The 19159-nt window shown below is 41.5% G+C and overlaps 1 protein-coding gene across 4 annotated transcripts in view; it reads left to right on the plus strand.

Annotated features, from left to right (window-relative positions):
• Positions 1 to 19159, plus strand: part of FHOD3 (formin homology 2 domain containing 3) — a 942952-nt gene that overhangs the window by 772532 nt on the left and 151261 nt on the right. For 2 of the 4 annotated variants that reach the window (XM_030204545.1, XM_030204553.1), the window contains exons 13-15: positions 3020 to 3154; positions 10466 to 10516; positions 13765 to 13967. In XM_030204545.1, the coding sequence (XP_030060405.1) occupies positions 3020 to 3154; positions 10466 to 10516; positions 13765 to 13967 (389 nt within the window). The remainder of the gene's footprint in view (positions 1 to 3019; positions 3155 to 10465; positions 10517 to 13764; positions 13968 to 19159) is intronic. The other 2 variants (XM_030204563.1, XM_030204571.1) reach the window with 1 other exon arrangement.

Consider the following 19159-nt stretch of genomic DNA (forward strand, 5'->3'; position numbering starts at 1 on the left):
CCTGTGTGTGTTGACTGAAATTATAAAAGACTGCCAGATTATGTGGTAAATGAGAAAATATGAATGAAAAGAGGTTGGTGGAGATTGAAGTTTGAGATTTCTCTAGTGAAAAAGGATCTGAATATTTCAGGATTACTTGAAGTTTATGAAGAATAGAAAAGGGTGAATTTCAGTTTAAGAGTGTTTAAATCCTATAAACTATATAAAGGCTAGGTAGATTTAAGTGACTGTAAGCAAGGAAACCTTAATATTTAATCTGAAATAAATATTTGATCTGAGATAGTTGATCAGAGACAAATGTTTGATCTGAATTATATCCTTTGGTGCAAAGGAGATTAGAAAAAGAATCTTTGGAAACTAAGAGGACTTTGCTCACATTTTGAATTAGCATTCCTATTTTGAGTTGGAAATCTTTGAAGTGTTATGAAAATACATTTTGCTTTAATGAAATTGCTAAACTTTAGAGTCAGAGACTTATCAATGAGGGATACATACAGTGCTATTTTTTTCCTGAGGTCCAGCTTACTTGCCTGCTCCCTTCTGTTCCTGCTCTGCTAGACGGAGGGGGTGGGGGCGCCAACTGATAGTCTGCAGGGGGGCACCAGAGACCCTAGGCACGGCCCTGACCTGCAGCATTGATTTCAGTGGGTACATTCAGGGACTACAAATCCCCTACTGCTCTGGGATGTTTATAACCCGAACTGACCAAAAATTGCCCTCCTGGAACTGGGTAATTTGGCAGCTCTGTTATGTTACACTTCTGCACTACCTTCCTTGGACACAGTCACACCCAAAACAATTTACAAGACACAAACATAGTATAATAGCAATACACCATAAAACACAAATCAACAACCATACAATATGAAAATAATGTGTTAAAAATATCATAATAGCATGTAATTTTCACTAATCAGAAATTTAAAAAAAAGACAGCTATTGATCCCAGAAGGGTTCTCCTTTCGATCATACACAAATGCATACACTGAGATAATTTTAAGGATATGCTTCTTTCTTTACTACCAGCAGTGAATTAACTGACTGGTCAGCATTTGTGAGGGAAATGAAGGAGACATTCAGTCTTTAACAGCTAGAGCTGCCAAGTCTAGGAGCAGATATTTTTAACTTTTTTTTTTTTTGCTTTATTTTTTAAGTAGGAAGGGAAATATTTAATTTATTACAGCTAATCCTTTTGGAAAGAAAGTTATTATCAATGTCCCTGAGTCAAATTATGATGGAGAATGCAAAGCATTTTCCACAAGAACTCTAAGCCAAAGGGTTTTTCTTTAAATTATTTTTGTTTTAAGACAGTCAGGATTTAAATTTTATTTGTAAAATGTCACACAAATAAAATCAGACAGTGCTACTACAATATATAAGCAGCTCAATTGGAAATGGTCTCTCCTTTGGCTACCTGAGAATTCTCCCATTTTCATAGTAGCCAGCTCTGTAGGTGCTTGAGTACCCCCAATACTGAACCATCTCCTTGATTGTGTCCAGGGAGAGATCATTTCCATTGGGTTTAGCATCCCCAATAATTTTGAAAAGTTGGCTCCTATGCCCATTTTCATGCCTCTTCCCCCCTGAGAAATTCTCTGCTATGCACTGGAAACAGCTACTTCTCTTGGGGAAGAGACTGCATTTCACTGCTTTCCTTCCTGCTGTCAGGCTCAGGTGGAAACGCTAATTGTCTTTCCCTAGCTTCCATCAGAGATACGCTTCCTCACGCTCTCCACTTAGGAAAGAATATATTGGGCCAATATTCGGCCGGCAGCGGGCAACATTTTTTTTTAAACATTGACCATCGCCAGCTGAATTAGCCCTGGATATCCAATATCAGGGGCTAATTGCATTGGTGCTGGCCGCTGGAGCGCATGCAGAGTCCCAGCTAATATTCAGCGAGTACAAATGTCCATGCTAGATTAGTAATGTGTGCATATAGCTAAGCATATTTTATAACTCATGTGCATATCCTATGAGCAAAGGCTGAAATGGCTTGGTCTCTTCAGCTTGGAGAAAAGATGGCTCAGGGGAGATATGATAGAGCTATATAAAATACTGAGTGGAGTGAAATGCGTAGACGTGAATCGCTTGTTTACTCTTTCTAAAAATAGGAATGGGGGCACGCAATGAAGCTACAAAGTAGTAAATTTAAAATGAATCAGAGAAAATATTTCTTCACTCTTTGTGTCATTAAACTCGTGGTAATGTGGTAAAAGCAGTTAGCTTAGCTAGGTTTAAAAAAAGGTTTGTATAGCTTCCTAAAAGATAAGTCCATAAGCCATTTTTAAAATGGACTTGGGGAAAATCCACTGCTTATTTCTAGGATAAGCAGCATAAAATGTATTGTACTGTTTTGGTATCTAGCCAGGTACTTGTGACCTGGATTTGACACTGTTGGAAACAGGATACTGGGCTTGTTGGACCTTCAGTCTGTCCCAGTATGGCAACACTTATGTACTTATGTAAACTCCATCTGTGCTCCACACAAACTCTGCCCCTGTGTGTGCCTAATAGCAAAGTGTGCACCATCACATCATGCCACATACTTTGACACCGGTTGGTATTTTATAAGACACCATTTAGATGTATATTGGTACAAGAATGACTTCATAAAATTACCTCCATAATGTGCAAATAAGCAGAGACTTCTTTCATCCCATCCTTTTGCATCCTGAACCTGAGGTATTACAGCAAAAACATATGTGTTTGATGGTGCTCTGATGAAATGTTCCACAATTAGAAGAGGATTTAATATACTCTTCCTCTAGTCAATAAGCTGTTTGGAAGACCTTCAACAACATCTATGGAGAAGTATGCAAGAACAGCTCTCTCTGTGGGAGCTTCACAGTCCTTTAAATAAGAATCAGGATGTCTTTGTGCATTGTGACTCCCACATGATTCACCAATTGTTCTTGACAATCAGAAATTGACATTTCATCTAGTGATTGATAACAAGACTTGTCACTGTAATGCGTAAAACTGGTCCTGAGAAAAGTGATCTTCTTTGGCCCTGCAGGCCGGTCCTGGGTGGTCTCCTTACGTCTTCATACCGGCAACATCAAGAGTCCTTGGCAGCAGAAAGAGAGAGGCGACGTCAGGAGAGGGAAGAGAGGCTACAAAGGATAGAGCGTGAAGAAAGAAACAAGTTCAAGTAAGTGGCCGACAGATAGTTGGTTGTCATGAAATTTGTACTTTGAATTACATACCCAGTGTAATACCTGAGCATAGTTATACATATGTACACGGTGTCGGGGGAAAAATGGGACCCCTTAAGTAGTTTCAAAATTCTTTGTAATTGTTTAAACATTTAGTATGACCTTTTTTTTTCGTTTACAGTTGCATTCCTGAAGTAGGCTGTGAAAACTGTAAGGTTGTTTTATAGCTATTCTGCATGCTGTTTTAGATTCTTTAATGTGTCATTTTTCAGCTTGTATTTTATATTTCTTATCTTTTCATTACTTTTTGTATTCTTTAATTTTTTTAGGGCTGTATTTTGACTAAAACTTGTAATCATGATTAATCATGCAATTAACGGTTTTAAGGCGTGCTAGTGTTTTTTGCTCGTGCTAAAAATCAGCTAAAAATCAGTGGAAGTTTAAGGGGTCCTTTTACAAAGGCACACTAGCATTTTTAGTATGTGCTAGTGATTAGCACGCACTAAATGCTAGAGACGCCCATAGAAATATATATAGGCGTCTCTAATATTTAGCACATGATTATTTTTACCGTGCACTAAAAACGCTAGCATACCTTAGCAAAAGGACCCCTAAGTAACTTGCCCAGTGTCACAAGGAGCTGCAGTGGGAACAAAACTAAGGGGGCCTTTTACTAAGGTGTGCTAGAGTTTTTAGCTGACGGTAAAAATTAGGAGACACCCATAGGAATATAATGGGCATCTCAGCATTTAGTGCCAGCTGATTTTTAGCACGCGCTAAAAACACTAGCACGCCTTAACACCGTTAATTGCATGATTAATCGCTAAAAAATAGCTGGTGCTAAATGCTGAGATGCCATAGGAATATAATAGTCATCTTAGCATTTAGTGCCAGCTGATTTTTAGCATGAACATAGCACACCTTAGGAAAAGAACCTCTAAATAAATAACATACCTTTAATCGCGTGATTAAGCACAATTAACATTTTAATCGAAATGCAGCTCTATTTTTTTTTTTTAGTTAGTTCATAATTTTTGTTCAAAGTGTTCTTCTTCAGCCTTGACATATTCATGAAGTCTTCAACGCCACTGAGCTGTTGTCTCAGTGAATTCCAGGATTTCATTAATTAAGAGCTCAACTGTTTTGCGAGCTCAATGCACTGGAGCTCCATCTTGTTGAAAAATAAAGTACTGGGAAATGTCTCAAATTTCAAGCAGAAATTTCTGCTGCTGTAGGACTTTTTTGAGTCATTTAGAAAAATGTTGGGGGTCCCGTTTTTTATGGACACCCGGACATCATGTGTATATATGTGTATGCATGCAATGATATATTTCAAATGTATGAAAAAATATTTCAGTTTGTATAATATTGCTGATATGAAACATAGTGCTAAGACTAGGGGAATTAACAGCTAGCAGATTTAAAACAAATAAGGAAAGTATTTTTTCATTAACTGTAGAATTTATTGCCTAAGGATGTGACCAAGGCATCAGTCATAGCTGGAGTTAAAAGTAGTCTGAACAAGTTCCTGGAGGAAATGTCCATAAACAATTACTAAACAGGAAAACCACAGAGGCTTGGTAGAAATTCCAGAAGAGAAAGAACAGTATTACCATGGCTTAAAAGGATCACTGAAAGATGCAGTCCTTAATTAAAAACCCAACGTGGCCATATTTCACTCTGAGGCTGCGTCAAGGACACAATAATACAGCAAATCCCAATGTCAAACACAAAGCTATTTCCGTAACAGAATAAAATGCGATATCAAACTGCTCTCATAATATCTCTCTACAGCATTACAGTACGAGTCAGACATTATGAAAGCAATTTGATACTCCTGTTTTATTCTATTACTGAAATAACCTTGTGTTTGACACTAAGATTTGCTGTATCATTGTATCCCTAACACAGCCTGAGAACAAAATGTGGCCAAGTCGGGTTTTTAATACAAGTTTGCACCTTTCAAGAACCCTTTTTGTCTGTTTTCATAAACTAGCCAGGTAGACTTAGAGAAAGCCACTGCTTATCCCTAGGGTGAGCAATAACAAATGGACATAGCATGTGGGATCTGTGAGGCATTTGCGAGTGACACAGTCAGCAACAGGAGGCTGGGCTCAGTGGAGCTGTGGTCTGAGCCAGCAAGGCACATTCTTAGGTTCTAACTAGAGGTCTGCACGGGAATGGGATTTGCGGGGAGTCCGCGGGAATCCTCTCTGGGTCAGCAGGAGTGCCGCAAGGACAGAAATAAACATGCAGAATTCCCGTGGGGATGGAGGATGTTCTGGCGGGATTCCCGTGGGGATGCGCGCACATACCTTTGTTTGAGAGCCCACTGCTTTTCTGCCGATCTGTGCCCCTATTGCATCAATCATGCTGCTGGTTCGCCAATCGCCACTTCTTCTTTTAATGGGCAGAGACACCAAGCTCTCCTCCAGTGGGAAAAGAAGGACGCCCTCAACTGCCCCGTCGCACCAGGGACGGCCAAATTTCAAGGGGGGGAGTCGGGCAGAGCAAAGGCGTGGTTGTGCTCCAAGAAACGCCCATTTTGGGCGTCCATAACTGCTCCATCGCAGGGACAGCCAAATTTCAAGGGGGGTGTCGGGCAGAGCAAAGGCGTGGATGTGCTCTGAAAAACTTCAATTTTGGCCGTCATTAACTGCTCCATCGCGCCAGGGATGGCCAGATTTCAATGGGGGTGTCGGGCAGAGCAAAGGCATGGATGTGCTCCAAGAAACGTTGATTTTGGGCGTCCTTAACTGCTCCATCGCAGGGACGGCCAAATTTCAAGGGGGGTGTCGGGCAGAGCAAAGGCGTGGATGTGCTCCGAGAAACGTCAGTTTTGGGTGTCCTTAACTGCTCCATTGCGCCAGGGACGGCCAGATTTCAAGGGAGTGTTGGAGGCATAGTGAAGGTGGGACTTGAGCACCTAACACTTAGACGTCCTTCATCCATAATCTAAAAAAAAAAAAAAGGACGTCCCTGACGAGTACTTGCACGTTTTCACTCGGGTCTCTCTCTGTCTCAACTCAAGTTCAACACGTGCAGGAGATTTGCTCAAGTTGTATGTAGTGAGTCTTTAAAATTCAGAAATACATACTTCCTTTTTTTATGGGTACGGGCAGGGATGGAGGAGATCACTCACGGGGATGGGTGGGGATGGAGGAGATTACTCACGGGGACGGGTGGGGATGGGTTAGATTCTGGCGGGAATGAGCGGGGACGGGTTTGATTCCGGCGGGGGCGGGCGGGGATGGGTCGCATTGCTGTCCCCGTGCAACTCTCTAGTTCTAACACGGAAAGCCACAGGTGTATTACAGAAAGTCAAGATAAAATCTCCTCTGCAGGATGTTATAAGAAATATCAGAATTACTCTGCATTATTTCCCCCAGCCTTTATTGTAGCACTTGAAAAACCCTGGAAACTATGTGTAGCTTTTAAAATGTAGGGCCCTCTTTAGTATGTATTTTTCCTAGATCTACAAATCGGGAGCAATTATTTAGTCATTAAGCCTTTTAAATAGTTACTTGCTTTCACATCATGTATTTCAGCAGTTATGCTTGTTGGGCTATGCACATGTACAGGATTATTTAACAGTTACACAGAGGGAGGGTAGTTTAATAACAGGCTGTCTGACTTGTATGGCAAATATGTACATAAGTTAAAAAAGGTGAAGTATGCATTTGCTTTCTCTTTTTTAAAATGACTCCATAGAAAGACCAAACCACTCAATCTATGGATTATGGCTGAACACTGTACTAATTCAATATCCACAGAGGGAACAGGGCCAACTACACAACAATTTAAAATACATACCCTGCTCAACTTGCTGACATACATGTGACCACTACGTAAAAACAAATCTACTGGGGAGGAGAGAGGGGGCAGAGGATAGAGGTGAGGAGGAGAGGGGGGAAGACGATGAAGAAAGGGAGGAGAGAGAGGGGAAATACTGGATAGAACTGAGGAGCAGAGAAGGGCAGACGATGGAAGTGGGGAGGAGATAGAGGAGAAATGCTGGATAGAAGTAGGGAGGAGAGAGGGGCAAGCTATAGGTAGACACAGTCAAAAGAGGAAAATAAAATATTGGATAGTAAGAAAGAATTAAATATGGACAAAAGCAGAAAATAAATTGAAGAAAGCTAAAAGGAAAAGGAGGAGAGAAAATGACAAACGAACAGGAAGTCCTGGCAATAGAGTTAAGAGAAGACAAGGAAAGTAGAAATCAGAGACTGGGACCACCAACACAATTGAAAAAAGTACATGACCAGACAATAAAGGTAGAAAAAAAGAATTTTATTTGCAGTTTAAGGTAAAGTAGTGTGCTAGTTGTGTTAACTTTTTGTTTTATTTGTAGTTGTTAATTTGTAATTTAGTGAATGGAATATGGTATTTTTTTGAAATTTACAACTGCTATCTTTATAGCACTACAAGGGGAAAATATTTTTGTTTTTCTGGTGTTGTCCTGCATGCTAGAGTCTGGGGGGTTTCAGCTGAATTTATGTCTACCTATTTTATTAGTTTATGGTCACTCTTAGGGGTTCTTTTGTTGGACCTATGGGACTGCTGTACTATTTTTAATGATGCCTTTTTATATGCTCCATGGCTGGAAAAATGGGTTTGGTTACTGTGGGGGTGGGGCCATACATAGTGACTCTGCCCTTAAGGCTGGCCATGTATGAGTACCAGTACCTTTTCTCATACAAAAAAAAGCACTGCCAAACCCCCATGTTTATATACAAAAGACTAGGCTCAGGCAGGAAATACAGGAAATCCTCCAGCATGGTGATATCATCAAAAGAGGGTGTTCCACTCAATCTGAGAATTTAACCCCAGAGGTTCCTTGTAAATCCCAAACTGCTCACGCTGCCTGAGTTTCCTTCTCAAATCACCACATTTCAGACTAGGAACAATTCTGGAGTGAAGGAGTAGCCTAATGGTTAGTGCAGGGGCCTGAAAATCTGGGGAATTGGGTTCAATTCCCACTGCAGTTCCTTATGATTCTCAGCAAGTCAATTTACTCACCATTTTCCCAGGTACAAAATAAGTACCTGTGTATAATGTGTAAACCACTTCAATTGTAATTACAGAAAGCAGAATATCAAATCCCATCCCCTTTCCTTTCTATCAATAATGCAATTTCAGGAGTAGACAAATTAACAGAAGATACAATAATCACAGCAAATTGCTGTGTTTCTGGGACCGTGTGTGAGGTCTTGATGTCCATCCTCCGCAGATGCCCCTACTTTTTGGCTTTTTTTCTCCACCTGTATTACATTTTGTGCCGTGATAGTTTCTGCTGTAGTCCTTGTTGTTCAGACTTTGTCTTGGAGGGGAAGTTTAGCTTTGAGGCTTTACTCCTTGTCTTTTTCTTTTTCTCTCATTTGAGCTGTTTTTTTGCACTAGATTTGGTTTTGTGTAGTGGTCACATGTATGTCATCCGGTTGAGCAGGTATTTTGAATCATTGAGGGCTCCTTTTATAGAGCCGTGGTACTGGTTTCTGGTGCGGTAAATGCAATGAAGCCTATTCAATTCCTATGGACTTCATCGCATTTACCGAGACAGAATCATTACTATGGCATTGTAAAAGGAGCCCTAAATATTGTACTATCCATATGGTTAGGTGGAATCAGGGCCGGTCCTAGGGTCTCTGGCGCCCCCCTGCAGACTGAGTTGGCACGCCCCCCCTCCCCCGCATCTCCTTTCTCTCTTCTCCCACCCTGCCCCTGTCCAGCGATTCTCTTTCGCCCACATCCCCATCCCATTTATGGCCACCTGCCCGCCCTCTTGTTCCCCAACAACCCCCCTTTTTCTTCTTCCCACCCTGCGTGATTTATCTCTTTTTTAATATACCTCCGTCCCAGCGGCCGCGTCATTTCAAAGCCCTGCCCTTCTCTAGCCTTCCCTCCCTTCATGAGTTCGTTCCCTCAGAGTCCCGCCCTCGAGGAAATGATGTCAGAAGGCGGGACTCTACGGAACAAACTCACAAAGGGAGGAAAGGCTAGAGATGGGGCAGGGCTTTCAAATGACACGGCTGCTGGGACGGAGGTACATTAAAGATTTAAAGCCCCAAGGGCGGTGCGGTATGGTGACACAGCACTGCAGTGGCGCCCTTGAAGGCAGGCGCCCCCCTGTGGTGCTTACCGGGTTTGACCAGCCCTGGGTGGAATGCCCTTGTTACACCCTGATACTTTACAGTGTTGGGGCAGGCACAGAATATTTTTAGCACCACTATACGTAAACCCTGGAATTCTGTAAAGGTTGCCCAATGTTAGGTGCTCAGGTTTGCTCATGGTTATCAGATATGTGTGTGTAAATTAATTGGCTGAATTAGTACTATCAGTAATTGGCAGCCATTAGTAGTTACTAAAAATGTCGAAATTAAAGAGATTATATTTTTAGATTAGCCATTAGTAGTTAGACATGTGTCTGACCCATGCCCCTATTCTATAACCAGCACACCCAATTTGTATCGCGTACAACTCCAAAGAAGGTGTGGCCAAGGGAGGGGCATGGGTAGGTCAGGGGTGTGCCCAGAATTTAGATGCAGTGTTATAGAATACTTGCATTCCCATGCCTAACTGATACTAGTTAGGCGTGAAAATACTGACTTCTAGTTTTCTATAATGGCAGTTCAAAGTGGTGTTAATTGGTGCTTAGCATGCATCATCCTGGGCGACCTTTACTGAATTCCCCCCATAGTGCCGCTGAGAAGTAACAGATAGGAGACTTGCTTGTATAGCGGTGTGCTATTTGGATAAATCCTTTTGACTACTGACCTGAAAAATTGCTGTTCCAACTTAAACCACTTAGCTAGATGTGTAGCGGCCACAGCAAGTACTATCCACATCTATTTATTTATTTATTAGGATTTATTTACCGTCTTTTTGAAGGAGTTCACTCAAGGCGGTGTAGAGTAAGAATAGATCAAACATGAGCAATAGGCAATTACAGCAGTAAAAATACTCAAAAACAATACAAAGTATGGCATGGTATACTAGCAATGTCAACACAATACGTAATAGAACATTATAATTCGTAGTGAAGAGTAAAGCACAGTTGTAACATATAGATGGGTAAGAAAGTAGGAAGAATTAGATCGTAAGGTGACTGATTTGAAGAAAGTTGCACATGGAGGAGTGGATAAACATGTCCCGCTGCAGTATGTTCCGCACCTCTGGCGCTTTAAACAGACACTCCCTATGGTGTTTAAATATTGACCTGCCATTGCTTTGCTATTTCTGCCCTGCTCCTTCTCACCTGCCTTGCCTTACTTACTCTTTCCTCTTTTCTCCTGCCTCACTGACAGCCGGGATTATTTTGACAAAAGAGAAGAACAAAAGCATGCACGAGAAGAGAGGTTTGTATCTATTCTTTCCTGCTTTGGATTCTGTTCTGCTTTTTACAACTTCTTTCTCAGCTTTCACAAAATGGGATTGTGTACATGTACCAGGTTGCAGGTAGCATAGTAAGTACTGATTTCACTGTTGTCTGCTCTCTACCACGCACACCTTTCAAACTAATTATCAATAGAAGCAGTCTACTAGCAAATTTGAGTACAGAGCACCTGGGTTTCATTCCCCACATATTTCTTCCACTCTTCACGTCAACTGGGGCTATGGATGATAGAGCAGCAATACTCAACACACCTGGGAGGCAGGAAGCGAGTTGATTGTCATGCAGTTTTAAAGTAAACCGTAGAGGCAATTCATGTAGAGGATGAATATCACCGCTAGAAAGATTTTCAGTGGGCAGATCTACGACATCCTGAATCATTTGGTGTAGACCCTTTGTAGTCAGACCAGTATAGAGTGCATTACAGTAATCCAGGTATGCATGTATATGTCATTATTCTAAAGACATACACATGCAGTTGGGGTGAATTTTATAAATCGTGGCCAAAAAATCAGCACAGAAAAAAGAACACTTATCCTATAAGCAGCACCTCAAGTAAGGCATGTTTATAGAGTAGCGCTTAAGCACAGGGGTCACACAGAAATTTAGGTACGTTTGTTTGCACCAGTGAAAACATGGTGCAAATGCCTCCAGCTAAATTCACACCCGTAACCCCCTTATTCTATAATTGCGAGTGTAACTGGAATCCACACCCGTGACCCTCCCATTTGTGCACCACATGTGCTGGGATGCATGTAAAATGTAGGTGCGGATCACGTGTACATGTTCATTGAGTTTAATTAGCGCCACTAGATGTGTGCTAAAAAGCCAATTATTGGTAATAATTGGCTGATGATTCAATTAAATTGCACACACAATTTTTGGCAACGTTATAGTATTGGAGGGTTGGTGTCTAACTGTTCACGTGTACTTTATAGAATTGCCCTGTCAGTGTCTTAGAATTCCCTTTGTTGTTTATTGTTTGTTCTTGTATTGTACTATATTATGTTGCAGAGGTCACTTTGTAACTTGCTCAGAGTGTCCTCAGACAGCTAGGTGTGTGCCAAATATGATCAAATAAATGTATAAATAAATAGAAGCCTTTTGACTGTTACCTTATAAATTAGTCAGAAGCACAAAAGCAGTGCAGCCTATGTGAGGCTCAGTTGAAGCAACTAATAAAGGGACCCTTTTGCAAAGGCACATAAGAGCCTACGCATGTCCAGCGCACGCCAAATTGGCATTATTACCCGGCTACCACATGCCCTGGGTGGCAGTTCCAAATTTGGTGTGCGCCAAAAACATGCGATAAAAAATATTTTCTGCCGCGGGGCACCTACCTGGCGGTAAATGGCAGTTGGTGCATGCAGCATGTTTACTACCCGGGTTGCAAATGAGACCTTACCGCTAATTCAATGGGTAAGGTCTCGGGCCAAAAATGCACGCGTGCTGGTTTTCATTTTGCCGCTCATCCATTTTCCGGCCTATTAAAATAATCCCTTTTTTTCAGACACGTACAATAAGGGTCCGGCGTGTGCCAAAAACACACACCCACACTGCCTTTGTAAAAGGGCCCCAAAGAAAGCCGAGGTGCTAAGAACAGAGGGCAACAGAATGTGAACAGGACCACATTGGAAGAGATAATCCATCCAGATACTGGGACAAGCTGCAGAGAGCTTTCTTATTGCAGCCAGCTGTGTTTACCTAGTGTTGCTATATAGTAAATATGAATTTCCTTTTCTGAGTGCTAAGTATGTCTGGTAAGTTTGTTTGGCACAGTGGATTCCCCCTGATTCTTAATGGAGTGTAGTTAGAATAGCCTGCCATTACTCATAACATAACCAAAGTTGACGGTGCAGTGGAAGAGCCTCTCATTCTTTGAGCATGCCCCCCCATTCCCCCACCCCACAGGCATATACATAAAAAGGAATAACTCTATAAGCTTGACTTCCATAAACAGTTCCTATTTTAATACCATACACGCGTATGCAGCGTGTTTTATTATCGTCTAAAGATGGTAGGGGGTTCCTTTGTCTGCAGTTCCGACGATTGCCCATACAGCTGGAGAAATACAACCCTCAGTAGGAAAATAGCCCGATGTGTGGATCTTGGGCACTCTCCCTGTAACATTAACTTTCCTGCTCTTTATTCTTGACAAGTTTAAGTTTTGGCATAGGAGGTGCAAATGATTTGGTGGAAGGGGGAGAGGGCAACTGTCAAAGAGTGTTTATGAAGGTGGGTTATTGGAGGATGGCCACCATGTCTGCTGGGGGGTGTTACCGAGACAGTCATATAACTAACCTTCTTCGCAATGGGTGAATCAGAGGTGATTGCAGCTGGATTGTTGGATTTGCTCCCGCGCAAAATCACAGTGGATAAAATTAGCAGACATCTGGAAGAGGCATATATTTCAAAGCTATTTTGGTCCAAATCTATAAAGCACAGTAAGAAAAATATGATTGGTAGCTGGTCTTAATAAACAGTTAGTGAACTCTGCCTGCCCGAAATGCAAAACAGATGTATCTTTGTTCTTTTAAAAGTGACTTTGATGAATAAACTATACGTGACGTCAGGTCCAAGCTATTGGATGTCTCTGTCAGGCTTAGAAATTTTTTAGAATTAAAAAAAAATATGTTTCCATTGTAGAGAGAGAGAGAGAGAGAGAGAGAGAGAACAAAGTAAATTCCAGTGCACTGCTCAGGATTGGCAAACAATCAGTTTTCGAGACTTTGATACAATGGTCATGCAGGGCAAATAATTACTAGCAACGTTGCTTTTCTGCTTTTTTTCCCCTTTGGGAGATGTATTTCTGTTTGCTGTACTGACTCATGCACTTCGTTTTCTCTCTCTCTTCTGCTCCTGTGAGCGGGGTGATTGCCCTTTTTCTCTCTAGATCAATGTCTGGAAAAGAAATAAAACCAAATTATGCAGACTGCCATGGGATTTCCGACTGCCTGCTGAGGCTGCTGTTCCTTGGTAGATTTTGATCTGAGCCACCTTTCCTGGGCTCTAAATGTAAAGCTGCACTAGGGACCTGAATGCGTGTGTGTTTATTTATTTATTATTTTCCTCCTTTTTTGAGGGGCAAAGGACCCAGCAGCAGTAGCAGTGTGCATCTTGCTACAGGAAGTTCAGCTGGTTCCATGCAGGTGTTTCAGCCATAAGCTCCTTTTTTGCCTGACTAAAACCCATTGGAATTTCCCCTGCTTTCAGATACAAGTACTTGGAGAAGTTGGCAGCGGAGGAGTATGAGAAGGAGTCCAGAAGCCGGGGCGTGTGTCGAGGCAGGACTGAGCTCTCACAGAGCCTGAGTGCTGAAGCATCACCGGCCTCCCCCACTTCCAAGTGCATCAGCCCCAGTTCAGTAGAGTCTCAGGGGGACCTCACGTCTTCTCTCACACCCCAGCCTTCTGATGGTGAGTAGCATGGGGAGAGGGGGCTGAAGGAATTAGGGCTGGTTAAGTGAGCATTTGTCTCTTTGGAAGAGGTGTTTAAATAGTCTGTGGTATGCCATGATCTGGTCTAACATCTGTTGCAGCCATTGAACAGGTGCTCTGGAGGGGGAGAAAAAGTTGCTTTTAAAGGGCAGAGGGATGCATGCTTAAAAACTGAAATCTGTCTGGCTGCTCATTTTTTTGAGGCAGAAAGTAAACAGAATGAGCAGAGGATGGTCACTGATGCAGGGGAGCATTAGCATGTGCTTTTAAGCAGGTGGGCATGGCTGATACTTTCAAAGGAGCCGCATTGTCTTTTGAGATTCTTTTTCCATTTGGATCCTTCCTCCAAAATCTCAAGTACTTTTTAAGTTTATCGGTCTACAGGCAAGCATGCAGGAACATCTAGGGTTTAACCTCTTGTGCAGATTTCCCCCAGATTGGTGAGCATAGAATTTAAGAGAAAAAGGCCAATTTTTTTGTTGTTATGAAAATTAGTTTTCATTATAAGAGGCAGGTGTTATGCCTACTTCCCCGAATAATTCTGTCAGTGTATCTAAATCATAATCAACAGCATCCCATTCTTGAAACCTCCCCCCCCCCCTGCACTAAGAAGCCTTTCTTATGTGAATGATAATGCTGCTTGTCTCATGAACAAATGCAATTCTGTAATTATTCACATAAGTGATCGATCCGAAATGCTGGCAGTGAGGTTAAGCACCTTAAACCCACTTAGCCGCATAGCTCGTTATAATGATGATGCTTAATGTGATGCTTCTGGATGAGAATGGGGATCTTTTAGAACTGAACCTCAACTGGAGCTCAACACTGACTTTCCACATCTTCTGTTTCTTGCAAGAGTGAATTGGTTGAACTGGTTGGAATCATTAAAAATACCCAAGTGAAGACAATAACCATTATTTTAGGGAGAAGGACATTTTAAATTGTCAGCGTCTTTTCTATATTATCAAGAAAAGAAAGAAGCTGCAACGGTATTTTGAGCCTACTAGCTACCCAAAACCACTATGATAATGTGATCTGGTATGTCTTGCAGTAAAATCATAAATGAAAACCATGAAACAGTGATGAAAAAACAAGATTTACAGAAGTGACACCATGATTTTTTTTTTGTTCAGGCTTTATTTTATGTATTTCACACCTTTTTCGGGAGTAGCTCAAGGAGGGCTCACAATCTAAGGGGCCCTTTTACCAAACAGCAGTAAAAAAAAGTGGCCTTCATACGCCCTTAAACGGGTCTTTCCTGCTCGCTAAGGCCATTTTTACAACAGGGTTAAAAGGGCTGAATTTCCTATTTTTTTGTTGTAATGGCCACATGGTAATGGTCATCAAAACAGATTATCGCCACCCATAATGTAGGCGGCTCACGCGCTATGCCTGTGCTAATTGGTTAGTGCGCAGCATAGCTGATTAGCGCAGAACATGCCCACTCTCTGCCCCCAGACATATCCCCCATGCCAAAAAATGTTTTACTTTTTAGCTTGTGGGTAGCACACACATACCCTGAAATTACTGCAGGATCTCTCAGCGCGCCCCGCATTAGCGCTTACCGCATCATTGTAAAAGGGCCCCTAAGTGATTATCTGAGGCAATGGAGGGTTAAGTGACTTGCCCAAGATCATGAGGAGCAGCAGTGGGATTTGAATTAGGCACCCCTGGATGTCAAGGCCCGTACTCTAACCATTAGGAGCCAGATTCCATATAGGGCACCTAGTGGAGGAGCAGCCTAGTGGCTAGTGCAGCAGACTCTGATCCTGGGGAACTGGGCTTGATTCCCACTGCAGCTCCTTGTGACTCTGGGCAAGTCACTTACCCTTCATTGCCCCTGGTACAAAATAAGTACCTGTATATAATATGTAAACCACTTTGAATATAGTTGGAAAAAACACAAAAAGGCAGTATATAAGTCCCCTTCCCTTCCCTTTCCCAAAAAATCCACACAGTAGACAGTTCTGGCTAAGCATATTCTATAACTGGCACCTAGATTTAGGCACAGTATATAGAATAGGCTTAGTTGATATCCCAGCGCCTAAAACTATGCACATCCATTTACACCAACGAAAATGTAGTGTAGCTCCCTAAACATAGATTTACGCACTGGGCCATATTCTATAACTATGCGCCTAAATTTTGGAATGCCCATTTCCTCACCCATAACCATGCCCCTTTTGACCTGCGCATTAGAATTTAGGTGCAGTTCATTACAAAATACGCTTAGTAAGTTGAGTGCATAAATGTTAATTATTGCCAATTAGTGATCATTATTGCTTGTTAGGTGCTGTTAGCAATGCTGATTAGCTTGTTAAGCCAATTAAGTTATGGACGCTGCTATGGAATACACTTAGATTTCAGCGTGGAATGCTAGGCATGCTATATAGAATCCTGAAGTAGGCTACTCCTCTACTTGGAAAATGATCAGAAGTGTGCATGCACCTAACAGCACTGCTGGCAGACCATGTCACTATCCCTTCCCCCAACTCCACCCAACACAGTTATTTGCCATACTCCAAATTAGCGAAGAAGGCAGATGTGTGCTTTGCATAAATTTATGGGGTGCAGTCCTGCAGGGAACGGGATTACATTCTTTCAGCCACGACTTTTTCCAGCTCCGTACAGTCAGACTCATCTGTTTTTCTGTTAAAACCACATGGACATTATTTCCATTTAGGAATCCAAACCTTTTTCCACCTAATTTTCTGCTGTGTCCGAGTACTGAATCCCCTGACATTGTCATCCCTCCCTGCGCTCTCCAATATCTGTTCTGTCAAAGCCATGTGATTTTCAGAAGATGCTTGATACAGACTGCAGGTTACTGATGCTGCCTTAGCTTCCTCAAGTTTGACATATTTTAACTTAGCTAATTTTCTCAGTCATTTACTTTGAGGATATTTCATTTGGGTTTTCTGCTGATGTCAATGGTTTCCACATTCTTGAAATAGGAAGAAAAAGAAATGAATTTGGCTTTCTACCATACCTTTCCAGAGATGCGGAGGAGTGGCCTAATAGTGTAGCAGATTGCGGACCTGGGGAAATGGGTTCAATTCCCTCTGCAGCTCCATGTGATCCTGGGCAAGTCACTTAAGGGGTCTTTTACTTAGGCACGCTGGCGTTTTTAGTGTGCATTAAAAAGAGGTGCGTGCTAAATGCTAAAGATGCCCATAGGAATACATTTAGATTCTTCCTATTACCCAGCTCCACTTATATCTTTAAACAGTACTTATACAATCTTTAAGGGACATAAAGACTAGGATCTATCAGATTCTCATGTCACCACCATTTTGGCTTTAATTGTGAGCCATGCACTGTCTTATGGTGGGCATGTATTCGTCATTCGATCCGTATTTTTAAATTTTGTTTGAAACTTTTTTTTCAAAACTTTCAATCAACTTAACTTAGTCCAATATTCAAACTTGCAAAATTGTACTTAGCTTAAAATGTGCTCTTTTCTTCACATTTTCTATAGTCTCATTCATAATGAACATTCATCTCGGAGACATATAATCCGATATGAATTCATGTTTCGCACCTAGTGCTGTATCAAGGTTCCGTCTCCTCAATCGAGGCTAGAAACATGCCCGTCGCTCTCTCATAGGAATACATTGGCATTTAGCGCACGCCTATTTTTAATGCGTGCTAAAAACGCCAGTGTGCCTACGTAATTGTACTACTTAGATTGTGAGCCCATTTGGAACAGTGCCAGTACCTTTAAGAAACTGTAAATCACTTAGGTCTAGGCGATATCTAATTAAATAAACCATCTGAAAAAGATTTTTTAAACTATGCTTCAAGGCTATAAATCTGGATAGATTTAAGCATGGCATTGCTTTACAAAGAAATCCCTAGCATAAAATGACATTTGCTTTTCTATGGAGACTTTGGAAGGATACAGACAGAGTGGATGGAATATGGGTGAATTCTCTGGGTTGAAAATTGTTCTGACACACAGGAGCTGATAGCATGTGTGTAGGTTTCAGAGCACAGGAACTTGTAGGTGCAGGAAAAAGGATTGGGTTGGGGGAGGTGGGGAGGCAGTATGCAGGAAGTTGTGCTCAGATTTCTCCTTTCTAGTGGGGCCACCTGGCTTTTCTCTTCTTCCCCCTCATGAAAGCAGTGATCAGGATCAGTGTACTGGCACTGAAGCTCTAAGGATGAGAGAAAGGGCTCAAAAAATGTAAAAGTGAGATATACTTTAAGGTGGTGATTTAATAAAGTGGGCATGCATATTTATGCATTGATTTACGCATGTAAATCATTAGAATAATGGCACATAGATGCATATGTGTGCACGTACACCTGTAAAGCCAAAATTGCACCTAAGCATGATTCTGTAAAGCATGGGCAGGCCTCACGCTCATACACGTAACTTATAGAATATTACAGGTTGCATGTGCATCTCTGGCAATTAGGTGCAAGTACTTAGCCGAGCACTTGTGCCACATTTGTGAAGTACAGACATCTGCAACAGTCATATGTAAATTTAGTCAAATAAAAAAAATCCCTTATAAAACTAAGCAAAATCTCCAGTGACTCTTCCTCAACGTTATGTTGGTCATGTACTTCAGAACCAGGCACTTTGTCTCACTTACTGTTCCATTAAGCTATTTTCCGCCTTTATTGGACATACATATGGGAAAGATTTAACGCCACTATCCCATTGGACAAGGCTGTTCCCATCTCCATAGTGATACTCAGATCATCGTCACCGGAAATTGTCATCCCTGAAAAATACGGCAAGTTTATAGTACAATCCTTATTGCTGTCAAAAATAGATTACTGTAATATGGTATATGTGGGATGCACTAATATTCTAATGAAAAGGCTGCAGATGATTCAGAATTTAGCCATGAGTGTTTTTTTTATTTAAGATTGGATGAATCTATCACTCCTTATTATTATTACAAATTACATTGGCTGCCAGTTACAGCGAGATATTGTTTTTAGCTGTGTACTATGGTTTCTCTCTTTGCAAGGAAATATTCCTTCTTATTGGGTAAGATTGTTCTCTGTGTTGAGATGACAGCAGCTGCAGGGACAAATTTCTCTGTTATTTCCCTCTGTTAAATCAGTCAAATATTTAAAACAGCACTTTGCTTCACTCTCATATCTTGCTGTGACAATTTGGAATACTCTGGGGATCATTTTCAAAGCTCTTAGAC

Source organism: Microcaecilia unicolor, chromosome 1, assembly GCF_901765095.1.
Source record: "Microcaecilia unicolor chromosome 1, aMicUni1.1, whole genome shotgun sequence".
In the NCBI taxonomy this organism is placed as follows: Eukaryota; Metazoa; Chordata; class Amphibia; order Gymnophiona; family Siphonopidae; genus Microcaecilia; species Microcaecilia unicolor.